This window comes from Passer montanus, unplaced genomic scaffold (assembly GCF_014805655.1).
Source record: "Passer montanus isolate IOZ18808 unplaced genomic scaffold, ASM1480565v1 scaffold74, whole genome shotgun sequence".
In the NCBI taxonomy this organism is placed as follows: domain Eukaryota; kingdom Metazoa; phylum Chordata; class Aves; order Passeriformes; family Passeridae; genus Passer; species Passer montanus.
In genome coordinates this window covers 203,128-225,461 of record NW_024372592.1, presented here as the reverse complement: position 1 = coordinate 225,461, position 22,334 = coordinate 203,128, and the positions used below count along the sequence as shown (strand labels likewise).

Genomic DNA, 22,334 nt, shown 5'->3' with positions numbered 1-22,334 from the left:
AAGGTCCCCCCTGAGCCTCCTTTTCTCCAGGCTGAGCCCCTTTCCAGCTCCCTCAGCCCCTGCTGCTGCTCCAGACCCTCCCCCAGCTCTGTTCCCTTCTCTGGACACACTCCAGCACCTCAGTGTCTTTCTTGTAGTGATGGACCCAAAACTGAACCCAGGATTTGAGGTGTGGCCTCACCAGTGCCCAGTACAGGTCACTGCCCTGGTCCTGCTGTCACACAGTGGCTGATAAATCTCCGGGTCTTCAAAGAATCCTTGCTCTGGCATGGCTGGATCCTGAACTCCATCTTCTCCTTGCCTTGTCCTTCTGCCTGTCCCATTACTTGCTCTCTCATGACTGCCCATGGCAGGACAGGAATGCCCCAGGCAGGGTTTCAACTCCCTCTTCTGTGCAGGTTGATGGATCCAGGATATCCCCAGAGAGCTGGTGGGAAAGGTCTCCATGCTCTCCCTCTTCACAGGGAGGTGGAAGCCTGAGCTGAGAAGCTGAGTGTGGATCAGCTCTGCTCTCCAGAGCAGCAGGTCCCAGCTGGGAGCAGCAACTGCTCTTTCCAGCTCTGATCTGTGCTGGAGCCCAAAGCAAATTTTGCAGCAGCCAGGAATTTGTGCTTTTGAAACAAGAACCACCTGTTTTCAGTGGCTTCTTTAATCCTGCTGAATTGTGGATTGTTCTTCCCCATTGCAGATATCCCCTGAGAGGGGACTCGTGTTACTCAGTGCCAGCACAAAGCTGAGAGAAGCAATTTCAGAGGGATTCCCCATGGCATTTTCACAGCCAATAAGGAGAAGGAGTATGGATCACATTGCCCACATCCCACATCTTTCCAAGGGGGAAATTGTGCCTTGACAAAGAGCTCCTTCTTGCCTGCTAAATGATCTGGAGCAATTGCTGCATCCAGTTCTTCCACTGGTGAAATAATTCCTGTGTCCACCTTTTTATACTAGAAAGTAATAGAATCATAGAATGGTTTGGGTTGAAAGGGACATTAAAGACCATCCATTTCCAACTCAATGGACAGGGAGATTTTCCACCAGAAAGTGTTGTGTCTCCTTGTCATGTCCACAGTTTGCATGGGAACCAGAGCTGAGGCATCTCACAGTTAAACCAGAGTACCCCAATCCAACATTCCAGACTAACCTGAAATCAAGAGCATGGATATAATAGAAACATTGTTATTGGAAGGAAAGGATCTCTGGAGGTCTTCTTATCTAAACCATTCCTCAAAACAGGTCTCATGAGATGAGGTTGCTCAAGTGTTCATCTATTCAAGTCCTGAATGCCTCCACTGAAGCACATTCTGTACCTTGTTTTAGCCCTCATGCTGACATGGACTCTCCAAGCCTGCAAGCTTCTGCATCTCTTTGAAGTGCACATTGTGGGTGTGGAGAGGATGGGCCATCTTGTGCCTTTCTGCAACAAAAACTCACCCACGAGTTTCCTGTGCTGGTGTCACTCCTGGTGCCCTCATTTGCTTGGAGAGAGATTCACTTCCCCATAGTGGGGACAGGGTGTGCACATCTCTGTGCCTGAGGAGGTCTCTCCACCTCTGGGTGATCCTGGGAGGTTGAGGGGCAGATCCATGAGGATATCCCCCACCACCACTTCTATATGTGGTCTGGCATTGCCTGCCTGCTCCTTGGAAGCCGCAGCTTCACAAATGCAGCACATTCATTCCCCAGCTTCCCCAGGACAGCAGTGCCCAGCACAAACGTGAGGGTAAAAAGGGTGCCTGCAGCATCAGCACTGTGAGCATTTCTGGTCATTCACTGCAGAGACAGAGGGAGGCTCTACCCTCTGTCTGGTGCTACAAAGTGAAATGCAGCAGTAGCCAAAAGGGTAAATAAAACTTTTGTCAGGGCTAAAACATGTCTGAGCTTACTCAGTAAATAGTGTCTGGCAGAGAACTTCAAAGACCTCTTTGATGAATCTTACACATTTATTCAGTCTATGGAAACAGGGTCAGCAGGCTGTTAGTGTGAAGATCAGGATTGTCACTGCCTTCCAGGAGAGACTTCTTTGCTCTGGGCTCTCTAGAAAACCCTTCTCTGCTGCTCTGGGTTTCATTTTCCCTGCCTATAAAAATAGACAGAGGTTGTAACTACTCTGGGAGGTGTTTTCCCATTCCCAGAGAAGAATTCTTGCAAAAGCATGGGGGACCCAGCCTGCTCAGACCTGAAAACTGAGGAAGGACATGTGATATAAAATCAGTCCAACTACTGGTGGACATAATTTTCCACCTGCTGAAGATCTGGTGCAGGGTATTTGCATTTCAAATGCTGACAAAGCAATATTCTGTGTTTTATTATTTGAAGTCAGAAAACAGGAAATGTATCTCAGGAGCATTTGCATGAGGATGGTTTCTGTTATCAGAGGTGCTTGGCTCTCTGGCATGTCCTGTCCATCCAGGCATGTAGGACCCTGCTCCTGTAATTGCCAAGAACTTCACCTCCTTCTCCAGGGCTCAACTTCATAAAACTGTTCTGGGTGTGGGAAGCAAACTCTAAGTCTTTAATGGCAGAATGGGGACTTAAGCATCAAGGTTTTTGAGGTGTACCCCAGTGAATTCCAGGAGCTCAGCTCCCACCCTTACATGGCTGTTGTGAGAGGAGATAATCCCTCTTTCTGAGCAGCTGTTTTCATTTTAGGTGTTCCTGGCTGAGCTGAAAAGCACAGACCAGTATTTTGCTGTGAAAGCCCTGAAGAAGGATGTGGTGCTGATGGATGATGACGTTGAGTGCACGATGGTGGAGAAGAGAGTCCTCTCCTTGGCTTGGGAGCACCCATTCCTCACTCATGTCTTCTGCACGTTCCAGACCAAGGTAAGACAAGGATCTGCCGCCCCCTTCCACAGGCTGAGAATGCTTTACTGAAATGCAGATGCTTGGTGAAGGGCTTCAGCCTGCTGGGGTCCACCTGCGACATGAAGTGGTGCTCAGGGAAGGGATCTTCAGATTAAGCACTGGGGAAATGGCTCCAGAAATTTAATCTACTTTCCCCACATCAGTCTGGGGATGGAATGGTGTATTTGAGGATTATGGCATCCCAGACTCCTTGAGATAAAATCTGCTGTTAAAATCTGCATCCTGGTACCCTGGGCCAAGGATGTGCCAAGGCCACACCCACAGCCAGGGTAAGGATGTGCCCATGGTGACGTGTTACCTGAACCTTTTGGCCCATGGAGCATTGTGCTGCAGCTGGCCTGGATCAAAGCCAACTCAAGAAACCCTGGTTCTGGAGGATAAACGTGCTATGATTCAATTGTTTGCCCCAGTTACTGTTAAATGGCATCAGGCACTGGTGGTGCTGCAGTTCAGAGCACCTCCTGAAATCTCGCTTTTGACTCCAACCCAAAACTGAAGTGACATTTAAGTAATACACATATTTTCATGGTCCTACATGCCAACAACTGCTCAGCTTCCCAGAGCCACAACCAATAGCCTTAACACCAAAGCACACACAAGGCACAGAAAGAAACAATGGAAGTTTGAGAGTTTGTCTTCTCTGTCCAACCCACTCAAACCATTCCTGAGAGATGGTTGATATCTCTTAGCTCTAAATCAGAGCAGCATTGCCTCATGGCTGCTTGTTCAGGGTTTTGTTTGGATGCTCCCAGTCCCTGCTCAGCTCCAGGGTCTGGTGGCACAAGACACTGCTCAGTGTAAGGTTAGGACCTGCTCAGTGGGAGGTTCTGCAGGGTCAGGAGAAACAAACACAACCTCTGTGGTACATCCCAGTAATCTGTGGGATGTGGCACCTGTTTAAAGACAGGTTAAATTTATAACAGGCAACGTCTGGGAACTGCTGTATGTGATGTGACACTGAGCCCAGGCATTCATGTTTAACCCCTTTGGGACTGACAGTGGGGATAATGTCTCCTGGGAATGGATCCTTGCCTGGCAAGGAAAGGAATTAATTCCCTGCTTGAGGAGGGCTGGTTTTCAGAGGAAAATATTAATGCCACAACTCCAAAAGCAAAGATCAAGATTTGATTGAAGCGATAAGATACTGACAATATTCACAGCTCTGTGAGGGAGCTTTTGCTCCAGGGATTGCTCCTGCATCTCCAGAGGGATGCTGACTGAAGCCAGCAGAGCCATGTTGTCTGTGCTCCAGCCTGGTCTGGGAGCTGTAGGTCAGGTTCAGGATGGTACAGCAGGGCCAGTCTGGAGCACTGGCTTCAGGCAGTGCAGGCATGCAAGCGTCCCCTTCCCTTATGAGACCAAAAGAGGAGAGACAAAATGGAGTCATGTCAGGATCCAGGTGGGATTTACTGACTGTTTAAGGGGAAAAGCTGAAGGATGGAAAAGCAATAAGTGCCTGAAAAATTCATGAGTGCCAGGCTTGAAAAGCCAGATGATTTTTTTCCTACACTTCAGGGCAGTGGCACAGAATTTCTCTGCTGTCATGGAGAAAGAATTCCCATCCATCTCATCCCAAGCCATCACTGCCACTTTAAAGCCATCTTCCCACCTTGGCTCTGCAGAGAGAGGAGCTGGGATGGGGCTGCCACAGCCAAAGCTGCTCTGGGCTCTGATTGATTTCCAGCTCCTGCTTTTTCTCCCCTGACCTTTGGAAGCCAGCAGTGATCACTCAGTGCAGGAAAGTCACCCGGAGCTGGGAGCTGTGACAACCTTGGATGGTCTTCCAGGGCTCAAAGCACTGTGGTTGGCAGAATGTCTTCTATAGCAATCATTTTAGGATCATGGAATGGTTTGGGTTAGAAAGGACCTTAAAGATCACCTATTTCCAATGACCCTCCCATGGCCAGAAGCCACAGCACCACTGTAGAAAGTCCTTCCATGGATTTTAATATTGAAAATATGACCTTTTTTATGTTTCTTGAAATTTCACTGGGTAGATAAGTAGTTTCAAACTGAAACATGTGTGCCAATGGCTTTCTGAATCCCTCATTCTTTGGCTTACCTGAGCTGATCCAGGTGCTGCATGTCTCTGCAAGGACACTAAAAACAGAAATATTCCTGCACCAAAACAAGGACCTCAATAGTTCACATATCTCCATAGGGGGAAAAAAATCCTTTAATCTGCTGACAGCTCTCTGAGCTCTGGGATGAGTTTCTTCCTCACCTCCACCCAGGTAATGAGTGACTGCTCAATTATATAAATCAATTATATTAAAAAATAGCTCTTCAGACATGTTTTAGATGGCACCAGGCACTTAATGCCCCTCTCTGTTTCAGTGGAGTCTGAATGATCAATGCTTTCAAAACTCAGAATACTTTTCTTGTTTTATTGCATGAGAATAAATGCAAGCCCACAGTGTTTGGGTTTGGTTTTGTTTTTTTTTTTGTCCCATCTCTTTTTGAATTTTTCTGGTTTATTTTACTGCAGTCATCTTTGTATCCAGATATTCAGCTGACATAATTACATACTCTGAATTTTAACAATAAGCTCAAAGAGCTATTTTGCTATTCTGCTGTATTAGATTTAAAGGGATGCTGTTATGTTAAAGAGGAGAAAAATATGTTTATAATTCTGTGAAATCCCAAAATCAGTGATGCCAAAAGAGTAACTAGCATCCCAGAGCTTATGTTTTATTCTTTTTTGCATTTCACTGATCTTCTGCCATAAAAATAGGCTTTCCCTTTTTGAAAGTCACTTTTATTTCTGTTTCTTTACTTCATTGACCAAGTTTTATTAAGACCCTTTACCTAAATGCAAATTAAATCTTGAGGCATTTTGACTTGCAGCACAAAATAGCAACAGAGAAGATTATCTGAACCCAAAAAAGAAGTAATCGTTACTGCAATTTAAAAGAAAATATTACAGAAATGTTTATTTTCTGCTTTACTGCTGTATTATATGTTTCCTTCTGGTGGTGAGCCTTTTTCACATCCTCTGTTGCCTTTGTGTGCTTAATACTGACTGAAAAATTTCTTACACTGGCAAGAAGGAGAAAAGAATCATAAAACAGAAGTGTGGTCCTAATTTGAAAATACTTTGTCTCTGTTTTCCATGGGTATTTTCAGGTTTCTCAGTAAAATATCCCCTCAGAGCTTACTTCAATTCCTGAATTATTTTTTTCCCAAGCATGATTTCTGTTTTCTTCTCTCTCTGACTGGCTCTTGATGGGCAGGGCTGATTTCTTTGCCCTGAATCAGAGCATGGGGTTGGCACGTGGGCATTTCACACCCTTTGGATGTTCAGCTCCTCTGCCTGCTGGTGCCATGGACCTCCTGAACAGCCCTAGCTCCATCCTCCTACTTTTTCTTGGAAACATCTGTCCATCCTGGTAGTATTCTAAGTACTTTGAGCTTGGAAAAAAATATTCAAGGCCAAATTTGAAGCAGCTGATGGGAAATTTTAGGAAAGCTTTGAGGATTTTGCCTCTTGCAACCAACAGGCAGGAAAACTGGCAAGGTCTCTTTGGATCCTGGCCACAATTTCAACGTGGTTTAGCAGAAATAGCAGCACCTCAGCAGAGCTTTGGGATTTCTACGAGGTTGTGCCAGAGGAGGTGTGAGCAGCTGTAATTAAAACATCAAATATGTGAAGTTTCTGCAAGACACTTTGAGGTGGTGTCAGCCCATGTGGTGTGAACTGGGGGGAGGCATTGGCCAGGAAAAGAGGAGGACAGCTCACCAGTGGGGTTTTTTAAGTAAAAGATGGTTGCCATATTTAATACACATATTGTCATTGCCTCCCCATTGTCCAGCCTGAGGGAAATCAGCCCAAAATGTATTCAAGCTTTGCCTGAGATTTCTGAGAATCTGCAGTCTAGCTGCACTTTATCCTGAAAAAAAAATTACTTCCTAATATAAAAATATTTACATTTTTTCTGCTTTTCAACTGCTAAAATATTTATGTTTCATGCATTTGGCTACTTTTTGTTTTGTTTTTGGTCTGGTGATTTTTTTAAAATTTTTTTTTATCCACAAATCTTTCTCTAGCCTTGAGAAAATTAGTCTCTCTCCAAGATTCTGCTGGACACTGATAGGGAAAACCACTTCCTCTTGCAAGACATGGGCTGATAGTGCCTCAGTTTATCAGTGAGTGATGGACTCTGTCTGCTCTGAGTGTGAGTAAAGGTCTTGGGATCTCAGAGCTCAAGTGGAAGCCAAGCCTGCACCTTCCTCTCTGCAAATGTATTTCATTTATGTGTATAAATGTATCCCTGTGCTTTGTACCAAGCAGATGGGGACACCACGCTGAGCATCCCAAATGAGCAGCTCAACACGCAGCTAGGAATGCTGACAGTGCAAGGACTAGAACAAGGAATAAACAGAGAGAGATGGGACTGGACTGGATTATTGGGCAGCTGTAAGAAATGCTGCCATCTCCAGAAGATAGGCTGATATTACACAAAAGAGGGGGTGAAAGTGTTTAAACCAGAGAACAGAATTAAAGTTGGGATTTCTCTGGTGCAAATTCCAGTGCAGGTAAATGCCTCTAAGCACCTCCTAGGAAGGAATAACCCTGTGTTAACTGTTCCTTGTGACAGTGCACACAGTGAGGACTGCATTGTTTTCTTTCTCACTGGATGGGATGCTCTGATGGGATTGCAGCACTGACTGATGTGGTGGAAAAGGCTTGAGATGCTTTTGGCTGCCAACTGTCCCATGAAATAAAATAGATCCAAGGAGTGGATCTGCACCCAGACTGTGCTGAGCTGCACGAAAAGGTGAGACCAGAATCAGCTGCAGGAATTGCATCATGTCCAGCCTTTCTCTTGGCCAGGGACAGCCTAGTTCAGTGGGAATGCAGCAGGATTAGGTCACTTAATCTGGAGCCTTCTCCATGTGGAGACATTCATTAGGGTAATTGATCTAAACACAGCTAAAGCCACACTGTCCTGCAGCATTAATTATTCTGACATTCATCCTCCTGGAAGCCCTGGGAAGAAGAATTTTTGCTCCTCAGTAAATGGTGCTAAATTGTGTATTTGTATGTATGCAAGTGCTTTCAAAATGCAAAGAAAACAAAATCTGAAAATCTCTGCAGAAAAGTGCTCTGGAGGGCTTCCAGCTGGTTAAAGGATTTTAAGAGCCTGTTAAAGGATGTACCTTCAAAAGATCAATTTAAATGCTGCCTGCTTTATACTCATTGTTTATAAAGTTGAAAGCATCTCTGATAGTGCCTATTCATTCTCACAGCAGCAGAGCAGGAGCAGGTTGGTTTAACTCCATCCCTGCCGTGTCCTGGAGAGGCAGAGGGAGCAGGTGCCTCTGTGGGGAGGAGCTCAGCTCAGCATGGGCATTGAGGGATTGAAGGGGCAGGAAACTGAGTTCCTGCAGTAATCCAGGCTTTCAGCACCTGGCAGGACTGGCTGGGCTGGGGAACAGTGTTATTTTGTGTGCAGGAGCTGTGTTATTTTGTGCAGGACACTGCTGCCACGTCTGTGTGTTGTACAACCTCGTGTTGTAGGGCTCTGTCTGCTGTAGGAGCAGCATTTCACCTCCCACCTCCAGAAGGGTTTGTCCTATTCCCAGTGCTGTAATGGAGAAAGCCCCTGGGAGATGGTCTAGAAGTAGGGAATGCCTGATACATGGAAATTTCTTAAGATGACTGGTGTTAAATACAGCAGGATGTGTTTGGACAATGATCCCAGGCACATGGTGTGATTCTCAGGGATGTCCTGTGCAGGACCAGGAGTTGGACTTTGATGATCCTTGTTGGTCCCTTCCAGCTCAGAATTTCTATGATTTTATAACTACCCTGGTGCAGTGTCCATTCCTGAGTGCAGGAAGGGCCTTTGCAATCCTCCTTGAGCTCTGTATTTGCAAAAGATGGTCCTGAGGTCTGCCAAGAGACCAAACTTTTTCTGTTGTGCGAGTCCAGAACCATGACCAAAAAAGTTAGACTTGAGCATTTGCTACCCAGGGATGCTCCCACAGGTGGTCAGCAAGCTGTCTGTCACCTTTCCAAGCCTGCTGCAGAGCTGTGTGGGTCTCACCACTGAGGAACAACATTCCTGCTTGTTTGCTCAACATCCACAGGCAGGTCCACTGCAGGGGATGAGGGCATGGCAGAGCCTTGAGAATCAGAGAACAGTTTGGGTCAGAAAGGACCTTTAAAGGTCATCCAGTCCAGCTGCCCTGCAGTCAGCAGGGACATTTTCAACCAGATAAAACCCCCTTGCCTGCTCCAAGTGCTGACAGGCTCCAGGGCCTCCCAGCAGCAGGCAGGAGCCATCAGCTAACTTTCCCAGGACAAGAGGAAGTGAAGCTGGAGCCTGTGTGCAAGAACGTCCTCCGCGCCACTCCGACCCTTTGACCTCCAGCACTCTCTTGAATTTTCGGTGGTTTCAAGAATGGGTTGTGCCACTTCCCATATTTAATGTGTTCTGTGGCTCTGTAGAGGCCAGACCTAGGAAGCTGACTCCATAAGTTGTTGCACTTTGCCTTTCTTGGTTGCACCTCACTACTCATAGTGACGCAGGGCTGATCACAACCAGTTCTCCTCCATGAGCTATTCCAGACATCTGCACTTCTTAAGAAGCAAGGGGAACTCCAAGCCCCACAGCAGAAAAGTCAGAGTGATCCTGTCTGTCTTTTCAATAGGGATTATGTTCCAGTCTATAGCACCTGATATATCATAACCTTTAGTACTAAACATTCCTAAGTAAAGTTTGTGTCCTCCAGCTCCATAGCTTAAGGAAGTTGAGCAACAGGGTTTGTATATGTGGATGTAAATTAATCCGAGGGGTTGCTCCACCTTTTCTTCCCTCAAGGATGCTGCCAAAGTCCCCAGTTTCAAGTCAGAGTCCCTGGGTTCAGTTAAACAGCTACATCAGATGATTGCTCAAGTCCATGAGCAAGCAGAGCGTGACTGTTCATTCTGCTGGATAAACATGGATTTCAGGTTACAGATGGAGATGTGTGATGAGGTGTAGCCAAAATCAGTGGACTTTGCAGGGGAACTGAGAGGTTTTCTCCTTCCCAGCCTGCTAAAGCTGAGTCTGGCCCATTTCAAGACCCATGAGGTTTCTTCAGTCCCAGCAGGACACGTGTGGTTGCTGGTGTGTTTTTGGCTAAACCCCATCACCTCCCTGTGTACCTTCCCAAAGAGCATCTGTTCAAGTATTTTCCTGAATGGGCTCCTGAGCTGACGTTGATTCCAAGATTTATACATTTCTTCACTAAATTTCCCACCTTCCTCTGGCCTTTTTACTTGCTGGAACTCATTTATGTGCACAGCCCCCTGCAGGTGCAAGAAACACTGAAAACCTGCACCCATTTGGTTTAGTGATGGAATTTGTATTCTTTCCCCAGGAGGCCAGATCTGGCTTTGAGCTTGTTGGATGACAGGTGGGGTTTCCAGTGAGTCCATTTAAACAGAGTGCTGTAATTAAGAGGATCTGGCTAAAGAAATTGCACAAATTAGAGCAGACAGCTGTTGTTTGAAAGGAACAAGCACTTTTGTGGTTTTTTTAACATAGCCAGTTCTTGGCTTGCTTCCAGAGATACTTCCATTAGATCTTATGGATAAAAACCTTCAACTGTTAAAAATATAAGTGAAAATAACTCTATTTCCCCCCCAGAAAAAAATGTAATGAGCAATAGGCAGCATAAGGAAGATATTAATAAACTTTATAGCATAGTCTATAGATGACTGACTTCAGGTGTGTACAGAACAGAGAGAGGCTTTTGAGGGGAAAAAAATACCACATCCATTTTGTTTTATTCCTACATTTATGCACAAAAGGTGAGATTCCCAAAACAGAGGTTTAAACTGGGACCATAACTCAGTGTGCAAATCCTTTTCCTTCAGAAAAAGGTGTTCTTTCTGCTTTGTAGAGACAATACAGCGTGGAAGGGATCAATCCAAACCAGCTTCTGCAGGGTGCTGGTGGTGAGTTTTGGCTCTTGAAGCTGTGAGAGGATCAGTGCCATGAACACGAGCAACCTGGTCTAGTGGGAGGTATCCCTGCCCAGGGCAGGGGGTTGGAACTTTAGGGGTCTTTAAGGTCCCTTCCCACCCAAACCATTCTGTGATTCCATGATTCTGTACCAAGAGTTGGAAAAGAAACCTCAGTGATCAATTCTGCCCATTATATATTGAGAGATTCCATCATTTCTACGTACCAGGAGGAGAGTTTTTCACTGCCCTGGTCAGTGCAACTGGGGACAAAAATTCAGCTTTTTCCAGGTTTCTCTAACATGCAGGTGCTCAGTGGGCATCTAGAGATATTGAAAGTAATGATTAATTCATTTATTCAATTACTTTCCCCACTAGCAAGTTACATAGGGCAGCTTTCAGGCTTAAAATCAAGCATGAGCCTAAAACAAAATGCTGTGTCTGGTTGGTGTCTCTGATGACTTGAAGAAGTCAGACCCAGGTGCCTCCACAGGAATGTGCAGGAATGCAGGTGACACCAGCTTGAAGTCACACCACTGGATGGGTACAGTACTGGGATGGGGACTAGAGGAGAGCTGGGAGTGACTTTTGCCTTTTCCATTAGAAGCTTGTCCATTTGTCCCTCTGCTGTAGAGGCACTGTAAAGTTACTGAGTCCTTTCTGTGAGCCTGGAGCTCTGCTGACTAAAATCCACAGCCCCAGCTGGTTATGAAGTGGCTTTGCAGTGTTTGCTAATGGTGTTTATAGAAATTAGAGCAGGGAGTGTGAGTATGGGCTTGGGGAACCAAGAGGAGAAATGAGGAATGTAAAAAAGGAGCTGTTTTCTTTCCAAAACCCTCACAGTAATACTTTCCTTCTTCTTTTTGAGTGCTTTCTGTGTGGTTTGATTTATTCAAAAAATATTTAAACTTTTACCTCGCTCCTCACCACCCCTTATTTATTCTCACCTTGTCTCCTTTCCTAGGAAAACCTCTTTTTTGTGATGGAATACCTCAATGGAGGAGACCTCATGTTCCACATCCAGAGCTGCCATAAGTTCGACCTTCCCAGAGCAACGTAAGACATTTATCATTGCCTTTGGGCCTGGCTTGGTTTTATTCCCAGCTCTGCCACTGCCCTGTAGAGGAAATCTTGGGCAGATTATCTGACCTCTCTTCACCTTGCCCAGCTGAAAAGTGGGGATGATGCTTGTGCTGGAAGCCTCTCTATCCCAGCTGTCTCCAAACTCAACAAAACCATACAGGCCATCCTCCCAGCTCAGTGAAGGACTGGAGTGAGTCACTTCCCATCCTCTTTTCCCTCCCACTGAAGACTTTCAGACTCCATCCACACACTTGGTTTCACTCAGACATGACCTTGCATCTTTACAACACTCTGTAGCCAAGCTGCAGGACCTGCTTAAGCTGAGGTTCCCAGCCCAGTGGTCAGAGGTGAAGCTATTGTTTGTTAGAAGTAATGGGATTTTCACTTTTTCCCCTTCAAGTTCAAGGGGGTGGGGTGAAAACCTATCAAAAGCACAAAAGGTAAATTTAAACAAAAAATTAATATACCAGCAGAGAATTAAATATGTATTTAACTTTGATTAAAGTAAATAGAAGAACTGGAATAAATGAAAGGTGCTTTTGATCCTTCTGCAAGCAAAAGGTATTTTGAAAGTCAATATTGAAACCACTATAGGAATTACTTTTATTTAATAATTTAATAACAAAAAACCTACACCGTCTTTTAAATCAGTGTTTGATGATATTTTTCAAATGCATTTGAATGTCCAGAATTAAGGGCCAATGCACTGAAGGCTGAGGGAGCAGAGCTGTGCCACACTGGAGGGGGATATTATCCTCTGGTTTCATTCCCTTCTGGGATAGCACTTTAATTCTTCACACTGGTGCTGCCTCTTGGCAGCAGGATGTGGTGGAGTCCTTTGGATAAAAATGTGGAGTCCTTTGGGTAAAAATGTACTGAGAACAGCAATTTCAAGCTCAAAAACACTCCAGAGAAAGGCCACCAGCCTGCTGGATAGCCCATATTATGGACAAACTTTCCAAATCAGAATAAATTCTTCACTGAAATTGTGGTCAGTCATTGGAACAGGCTGTGCAGGGAAGTGGTGGGATCACTGTCCCTGGAAGTACTCAATAAATGTGGATGTGGCACTTGGAGATGTGGTTTTTAGTGATGGTTTTGGCAGTGCTGGGTCAATGGCTGGACTCGATGCTAGATGGGTTTTCCAGCCTAAATAATTCCAGAATTCCAGGATTCTTTGAAAAGCAGGTCATAAATCTGAGCAGGGAGTCTGTCTGTGCTCCCCATCCCAGATTCCCCCTGCTTTTGGGAATCTTACATCACCCATCAGGAAAACACAGTCACCCCAAGACTTCTGGAGACACTCCGAACCTTCTGGGAACCTAATGAAATTTTGGCTGTGGGGACAAGGTTTCCCTCTTTTTTGGTGTAGTTGAAAAAACCTTTGGGAAGCTCCTGTTCTGACCTGTGCCTTCTGTCATTCAGGTTTTATGCTGCTGAAATAATTTGTGGGCTCCAGTTCCTCCATTCCAAGGGCATAATATACAGGTAATTTTATTCTTTAGTGTAATTAATATGCTAAATGCTAAACCTTTTCTGCTTTTCCCTGCAAGCACCAATGGCAGCAGAGAGGCTGTTTCTTGGCTGTACTTACTGGCATTGCAATTCCCTGCAGATTTCCCTTTTACATAGTTTGGGTGTTTTATTTTAAAGAAAGATCAAAACTGCCTTTTCTACACTCTTTCTTTCAGAACCCAGTTCTTTTTTAGTTAACAGTAAAACAAATTAATTTATTTGGATTTATTTTTTACATTTTGCATTTACACAGAGCCATTTACACAGCACCCAGTGTAGGCACCTTGTTTAAGCTTTGAACATATCAAGGTATATTAAGGTCAAGTAAGACACAAGAAATTTGGTACATCTGCTATGCTGGTTACTTTGGGACAGTGGTGACAAGCTCAACTCAAGTACCAAAAGCAGGGAGACAGTGGTATATCTTGATTTTTGATTAATTTTGTGCACAGTGGGGAGATGGGGTTCATCTCACCATCATGAATCTGAGTCGTCTGTCAAGTTCTTGTAGTAAGCAGAGAGCAGAGGGCATCTTTAGGTTAATCAAGCCTGAGTTAAAATGTGTATGGGAAGTGCCCAGTTCTACCAGAAATTAGGCCACAGTCTGATTTCCCATGGCCAAAAGGAGGAACTGAATTTCTGGGGAGCTCTGGTGAAGCTCATCTTCGTGGCAAAATTCAGTTACTACTACATTGCAGTCTTCTTTAAAAGCAGAAAACAAATAACGTGTCACAAATAAATGAGAAAGCTTCCTACAGCAATGATGTTTGCTGAACCCAAAATGAGCTTATTTCAGTGTTTGTCATGTAGCATGAACATTAGAGCAAATGCTGAAAGTGGATGCCTTGCTCACAAGCCATTCTCCCTTTAAAACATGAGCTTTGATTCTTATTAGTACCCATGTGGGAGCCATTTATAGTCTTTATTGACCAGTGATGGTGATTGCATAAACATGAGATCAATATCAGTGGCATTAAGCTAAGATCATCTCTGGGCCCTCAGCAACTTTTCCTGCTCTAATTATTATTCTCCATGAGTGAAGGGAAAAATTTTCTGAAGTGCCCAAATCACTTGGCCATGTCTGTTATTTTTAGTCAGTCTTCTCAGAAAATCTGATTAAAAATATATGCAGGACATGGTGACTTTATGGCAGGGCTGCTAATGCTGACATTTTATTTATAATTCACATTTTTACTTGGAATCACTGTGCCAGTGCCGTGTTGGGGTTTGGGACCCATTTCCTCCTGAAAGGAGAGGAGTGCTTAGAATCTGGAGCCTTGGGAATTGAGGGAAAATTGGGACATCTGGGCACTGGGTAGCATGTGGATAGGAAGAACTATCTCATTCCCAGGAATTGGTGATATTGCTTTGGGTATCAAGCATTGAGAGAAAAGGTTTAACCAGTCCTACTCTCTTTTCCCTTTTTCACTGAAGACAATGACAACGAGGTCAGCTGAGAACATAGAGTCATCAGTATCTCTGTCAGAGCAAACTAAGCACTTAGGAAAGTGAATAGAAATAATTTTTGAAGCTACATCTCTTGCGATGTCGTAAGAATAATGAATCCAGCTGTTCTGTCTCATGCGCCCACGTTTGGAAACATTGGCTGAAATTTTAACGAATGAGACAAGGTATTTTTTGGCAGAAACCCCAGTCCCTGGGGCCAATGAGTTTGAGACTCATCAAAATAATGAAAGCAAACTGTAGGTGATGGGGTTTTTTTGTTTTGCTTCAATCTACCGGATGAATAAAAGCAGTGCTGGCAGCCCGAGATTGATCTCAACATTGTAACTAAAATAAGTCATTCCAGCTGGAAATTGTGACAACATGAGTGTCTGCCACTTGGAAGGCAAATGTCTCGGTTTTCTCTGTATTTCTCTTTGATTGATGACTCCCATTTTGTCTGGGGCCATATTCTTGCAGCAGTGAACAATTGCCCTGTGACAACAATTCAGTGTGTAAACACTACAGTGTCCCCCACCCTGATGGGGACCTGGCCCAAGCAAGACACGGAGCTTTGCACAGAGGGATTCTGAAGAATCATCTTCCCTGCAATTGCAGGCCATTATCTCAAGAGCATCAAGCAATTACCTTATTTGAGGAACATTTCTGAAAAAAACCCACATTGTGCAGCAGTTGTCAGAGGGAGGGTGTCCCTGCAGTAGCCTCGTTGTTAGACCTCTTGCCTGAGACATGGAAAATCACAGAATCACAGATTCAGAGTGGTTTGGGTTGGAAGGAACTCTAAAGATCACCAGCCCACTCACCATGGGCAGGGATGCCATCCACAGGATCAGCCCCATCCAACTGGGCCTTTTGACCAAAATATGTGCAGGCTGTGAATTAGCATGAAAAATAACAGTTACACCCTCAGCTGTGGGTACAAGCAAATGTGTCTGGGTGCTTTGGGAGCCCTGAGAAGGAGCAGTGATTGCTAGCACAAACCAGGCAGTGCAGGAATGTCTGTGCTCATAGACCAGGTGACCCAAATTCCACCCACATTCCCAGTTAAGAGCAGCATCACTGATACAAACATTTTACCTGGGCCGTTATATCAGTTAAAACAAAACCTTTAGGTAAGATTTAAGAAAGTTGACATAGAAACCATGCCAGCCTTCCTTTCTTTCTGCCTTTTCTACTTTACAAGCTTTTGTCTCCTTTCAGAGTTAGCTCCCACTTGAGGACCTCTTTGTTCTCCACCAATGGTCATGATTCATCAGCTTATTTGCTTTTATTTCCTTCTCTGTCCATTTCTGTTTTCTTCCTCTCTCAGGGCTCTTTGCTTCTCAGAGTAGCTCAGAACCTGAAAATTCAGACAGCAGCCTGGCAGCTGAGTGTGAAAGGTTTTGTAAATCCCAGGGTTCAGATGGTGCAGCCCAGCAGTGGTGGGGGCTCTGCTGATGTCTGGCGTTATTCTGACCTTCTGCAGGGCTTGTGGGTCCTTACCTCTTGTGATATTTGTAGAGTCTGCACTACAAGGGAGATCTGGCAGCAGCTTCAGAGAGAATATTGAGATTCCCAAGGGAGGAGAGAGTGAGAATTACCTGCTCTCTTTCTCCAGGTTGTGTTAGGGCAGAAGCAGCAGCTGGCACAAAGCCCTTCTTAGCTTCACTATTGTGCATCCTCAAAGGAAACAGATTTTAGAACATGTCTTGGCTGATGTGATCCCTGGAAGTGTTCAAGGCCAGGCTGGATGTGGCTTGGAGCACCCTGGGATAGTGGGAGGTGTCCCTGCCCATGGCAAGGGATTGGAACTAGGGGATCTTTACGGTCCCTTCCAAGTCAAACCATTCTGTGATTCCATGATTCTGTGTCTTCTCCAGCAGATAAATCAGTGCTGCAACAAGAGAAATGCAGGAGAGGGATGCTGAAGCCCAAGAGAGCAGTTCCTCATTTATCCCTCAGCCTTCCTTTGTATTTCCAGCATGGAGGCACTACACAGAGGCAGAGAACAAGTGTAACCTGCTAAAATAACTTGTGTGCTTTACATTTGAAGAACGAGATTTTCTTCTCTTCCTCCACAGAGACTTGAAGCTGGACAATGTCCTCCTGGACAATGAGGGGCACATCAAAATTGCTGACTTTGGGATGTGCAAGGAGAACATGTTTGGAGATGCAAAGACAAGCACTTTCTGTGGGACTCCTGACTATATTGCCCCTGAGGTAGGTGTGGGGCACAGGGAGGTCAACAAGTGCTCTGGGACAGGGAACACATCTCCAGACATGGCTGTTGTGCAGTGGTGGAGGCTGAAAAGAGCAATCACCTGGTTTGGAGCAGTTCCAGGCCAGAAACTGGATTTCAGCATGGCTCAGAGTCTGTGTTGCTGTTTGGCTTTGCTTATTTTTGTGGCTAATTCATTTTTTGTTGCAAGTGGAACTTTGGCTTAAACCAAGAAAGAGAATGCTTAATGGAAATTCTTTTTGGGCCATGGCAGAAGAAACTCCAAGAGGTCTTTCAGCTGAGGGACAGACACAGCCTGATGAATGCTGACTGTGCCCTTTCCCTTATTTCTTTCAATTTTTAACCAGAAATTTGTTCTTTTTTTTTCCCCCTAGAAAATTTAGGTATTTTGAACTAGATCCCTCCAGAAAAGAGAAAGTTTCCTTAACCTGATGACTTCACACAGTGATAGATCTTACTGTGGAGAGGCTTTGACTAATTAGGTGGCCAAAGAAAATACTTTTTTAGCTCAGAGAAAAACCTACAAGTCATCCATGCATCATGTCTGACATTGGTTTGAAATCCATTTATTTACCTTTCAAGATCCCATTTTGTAATTTTAGTGTTTTCATGATGGATATTGATATTTTCCAAAGAGTTGCCAAAGCCTTTGGGTTTTTTTTCCCTCTGCTATAATTCACTGGTCCTTCACTGTGCACTAAGGGCTCGAGTCTGGCTGAGGTTACACCACTGCTGGCTCAAGGGTCTCTTCAAATCAATTGGATTTCTATTGCCTAAGAATGGGTGTAAATGTGCTCTGCAATCAAGCTGCAATTGTCTTTTATTCCACTTCAGTGTGCCTTTATTTAAGAAAAAAAAAAAAGCTATTTTTTGCTCCTAAAAAAAAGATAGCCAAGCGTTGATCCATTATCTGTGATTTGATTTTATTTTATAGAAAAGAGAAAAACTGAAATAGCTCAGAGTTTTATTTCTACACCATGTTTATTTTAGGGATTCAACGAGTGCATATAAAACATTTTATCTCTAAATTGAAAGCACTTCTGGAGTTTATGGATCATCTCTCCTGCCACAGGCAGGAGCACTGGACTCTGTCAGTATTTCACTGCAGCTGCTGCCACTGTAATTTGTTACAGACCCAGCACCTTGCCACAGCCATGCAAATAAGGGGGGTATGGGTCAGTAGACAAGCAATTTTTTTCATTTCAAAAAAATCTGACCAGAAAATAAGGCAACCTGAAATTTATTACTGAGTTTATTTTTGTCCCAGAGAATTTCAAACAAAATAAACTTTTATTTGTGACTGATTATTTAAAACACTTTAATTTCAATTTCCACATACTTTAGACTTTTAAAGATAAAGCCTTATAAAAATAATTTCTCTTCTCAGAGAGAAAGGTTTGGATGATTTTATTTGTGATCCAGAAAAAAATATATTAAGGGGTTTTGCTCATTATTTTTTTTTGGCTCTGAGTGGAACTTATTGCATATATTACAGCATATATTCAAATCTATTTTTTGTACTTTTGGCATCTCCTCTTTTGGAGAGAGATGTAGGATAGAGCATCCCATTGCAACCAAGATGTGGGCTCAAAGACTGTGCCTCGAAATTAAATTTTCCAGTCTACAGCTCTAAAATTCTGCTAAGAATCTTACACACCACAGTCATCATGTGAACCTTTAGATATCTGCAATGTAAAAATCTATATATGAGCAGGTTTTGAGGCTCTTTGAGAACCAAAGGAGACAAATTGGTTGTATTTTACAGCAGGTGGGTATTTAATTAGATGTTTAAAACTGGGTGAATTTCCTTCCTTGGCTATAAAAGGAGCTAGTGATAAGTGGTCCAGCTCTAGATATCTCCACAACAGATATCTAAAGGCAGGTGAGATTAATTTTGCTTCTCCAGAGAAGAAGTTTGAGAACTTGGTTATGGTCCTTTAGGCCCTGGGGAGGTCGTCATTCCAGCTGGATGTCACTTTACAGGTGACAATGAAAGGCACAAGCCAAGGGACTGGCTGAGGACAAATTCCCATTCTTCCATCTAAAACCCAGTTGGTCTCAAAAGGACAGATCAGCAACCCCTTTCATGTTTTTCCTGGGGAAGATTTTGCTGGGTAGAGTCACACCATTTAAAGTGACTGGTAGTCCTGAACTACTTTTAAGCTGCCACATTTGTAATTTTAAAACTCAGCTTGAGTCACTGAAATCAATCCCAAGATGCTGATTCCTGACCATTTGTCTTCTTGGACTTCACAAGCCTGATTTGAACCCTTGGAGAGTAGGCTAAAGATGTCTTGTCTTATCTTCCATATTTGAGATCTCTCTCGTAGCCAAGGATTTGTTCAAGTCACAGAAGAGCTACATGTAGCCTGCTCTCTGCAGGGACTGTTTTGGCACCCAGGCGTGGCTGTGCCTCGTTGCTCCAGATTTCCACTGGCAGAATTCTGGCTCCTGCTGCAGGCAGGGGGGAAGTGTGGTATTTTCTGAGACCCCCGTTGAAGGGAGGAAAGGATGAAATTTGACTCTATGTTTTTATAAGGTTCATTTATTATTATATTATTACATATGATATTATTATATATTATAGATTATATATATTAATATAACATTATATAACATTATATAACATTATATAACATAACATAACATAACATAACATAACATAATATAATATAATATAATATTATATTATATTATATTATATTATATTATATTATATTATATTATAACTATACTGAAGAATACAGAAAGTCAGAAAGATATTAATCAAAACTCGTGACTTTCTCTTCTAGAGTTTGACACAGCTTGTCTGTCATTGGGCAATAAGTTAAAGCAATTCACACATTGGATGATCAATCTCTAAACTACATTCTAAAGTAGCAAAACACAGGAGAAGCAAATGAGATAATATTGTTTTCCTTTTTCTCTGAGGCTTCTCAGTTTCCCAGGAGAGAAGTCCTGGGCAAAGAGATTTTTCAGAAAATATGACAGTGGCAGGGAAGCACCTCTGATAGAGCAGCTGTTGCAAGACCATGGTCTGGCCACCCTTCTGAAGTTGAAAAACTCATGTCAGACATTTTACTACTGCCTTTGTGCCTCTTCTTTCTGGGCAGATACTGCTGGGGCAGAAGTACAACACCTCCGTGGACTGGTGGTCCTTTGGTGTCCTCCTGTATGAGATGCTGATTGGCCAATCCCCTTTCCATGGCCAAGATGAGGAGGAGCTTTTCCAGTCCATCCGTATGGACAACCCCTTCTACCCTCGCTGGCTGGACAAGGATGCAAAGGACATTTTGGTGAAGGTGAGGATCACCACCCATCAAATGAAAGTCTGTCTACCAGAATTATTGTCTTAAATTTGTTTATCTTCAGCTGTTGTAGAGAGGAGCAGATTTAGTTTAGTCACTGTCTTTCCTGTGGGCATCAAACCACACCTCTCCCATAAGGAGATTTGGGTGTCTTCCTTCTCTTGATTTGTGATGGTGGCTCCTCACAGACACCAGCAGAGATCAGTTTATTTGCAGAGCAGTCCCTAAGGTGCAAAGCTTGTTAACTCCTGGGAAAAATACTTCAGTCTAAGGGTTACATCAGACTGAGATGTTGAACATCTCTTTTTGGGGCACATGCTGCCACCTTTCTGCCCAAACAGTCTATACTTCTGTCAGGATTAGAGGTAGTAATCATCTTAATACCAATCAGTAAACTTCCTTGTTTAGGAAAAAATATCCCAACTTTTTCTCCATTATGGCCTCTTCTCATTGCACTGACTCTGGATAATTACACATTCCACCCTGCTTTATGCCTGTATTATCATCAGAGAATTTAACCTATGGGATCAACTTTCCAGCTTTTTGTAAGGGAGCCTGAGAGGAGGCTGGGAGCGAGAGGGAACATCCGCCAGCACGCCTTTTTCCGGGAAATCAACTGGGAAGCTTTAGAAGAGAGAAGGATGGAGCCTCCTTTCAAACCAAGAGTGGTAAGGATGGATCTTCTTTCAGTTCCACCCATCTCAGTCTTCCAAACTGTGCATTTCTACTGGCTGCCCGACCTGATCCTCACAGTATTGCTTTAGCTGCAAGCCCAGGTCTGGCACGCCCACACCTGAGAAACCATGAATTACTCATTGCTTTCTCAGTTGCTGCAGCAGGGTAACACCTTCCCTTCACCACAGAACTGCAGCCATTCTGAAGGGATTATCTTTCATTGCACTGCAGAAGGTAAAACAGTTCAGGAACCAAGTGTTTGGCTACATCAGAATAATTCTGACTATTAATAACAGTCTTGTTAAATTATTAAAGTCCCATGAATAATAATAACAACATAATTTAATTTGACAAGCACATCATACTTTCATTTTACAGTCTTCCACAACTGTTATACAAATGATGAGTTCAGTCTGCCATGTTACAAAGCTGTAACATCCCTGCCTGGCAGAATTCCTGGATCACAGGCTCAGTGCCTCCTTTATAATATTTATATTTACTGGCTCCCAACTGAAGGTTGAGCTGAGCCCATAGGAAGCTGTCTGATAGGGCCAGTACCATGGTAATAAAGATTTAACTATTAGTGGTTTGACATCAATTTTTTTTCCCTTTTCTTGAAGAAATCTCCAAGTGACTGTAGCAACTTCGACAAGGAATTCCTGAATGAAAAACCCAGACTGTCCTGTGCTGACAGAGCACTGATTAACAGCATGGACCAAAATATGTTCAGCAACTTCTCTTTTGTGAACCCTAAAATGGAGAAAATATTTTCCTGAGATCTGCCTTACTGAAGGAATTTTCTGTAATGATTTGAGTAGCACTTTGTCAACTGGAGACTGTGCATGGTTGTTTTTATCAAGAACCCTCAAGAAAGAAAGCACCTCAGTGAAAGTTTGTACCATGCCTGGAGGCTTCTGACTTTTTCCAGTCCATAACAGATGCCAGCCCACTCTTCATTGATGATAAAGTTTCTTTGTGGTATCTTTTGGTCTCTCTTCTCTCTCTTCCCAATGTTCTTGAAGTTGAAAGCATTTGAAAATGAGGAGGTGCCAAAACCTGTTCCCCACTACTTGTACACAGAGCCAACAGGTTTCTCTGTAAGGAAAAATGAGTATATTTGAGCTTCTGGTGATGTCAGTGCCCATTTCTGCAACTCTGACCCAGACCCACCTTCTTCTGAAGGAAAAGTGGTTTGCTCAAGCCCTGAGGGTATCAGGGAAGAGTCAGGTTGGATGCTTTGGTAACTTCCACT

At 43.7% G+C, this 22,334-nt stretch overlaps 1 protein-coding gene across 2 annotated transcripts in view; it reads left to right on the top strand.

Moving 5' to 3' along the window:
* The window catches only part of PRKCQ (protein kinase C theta), a 52,444-nt gene extending 30,342 nt beyond the window's left edge, over nt 1–22,102 (top strand). Inside the window, exons 11-17 of one of the 2 annotated variants that reach the window (XM_039730868.1) lie at nt 2,650–2,823; nt 11,784–11,875; nt 13,328–13,390; nt 16,942–17,080; nt 20,213–20,401; nt 20,947–21,075; nt 21,703–22,102. In XM_039730868.1, the coding sequence (XP_039586802.1) occupies nt 2,650–2,823; nt 11,784–11,875; nt 13,328–13,390; nt 16,942–17,080; nt 20,213–20,401; nt 20,947–21,075; nt 21,703–21,858 (942 nt within the window). In that variant the 3' untranslated portion in view covers nt 21,859–22,102. The remainder of the gene's footprint in view (nt 1–2,649; nt 2,824–11,783; nt 11,876–13,327; nt 13,391–16,941; nt 17,081–20,212; nt 20,402–20,946; nt 21,076–21,702) is intronic. The other variant, XM_039730869.1, reaches the window with a different exon arrangement.
* The last annotated feature ends 232 nt before the right edge of the window (nt 22,103–22,334 follow it).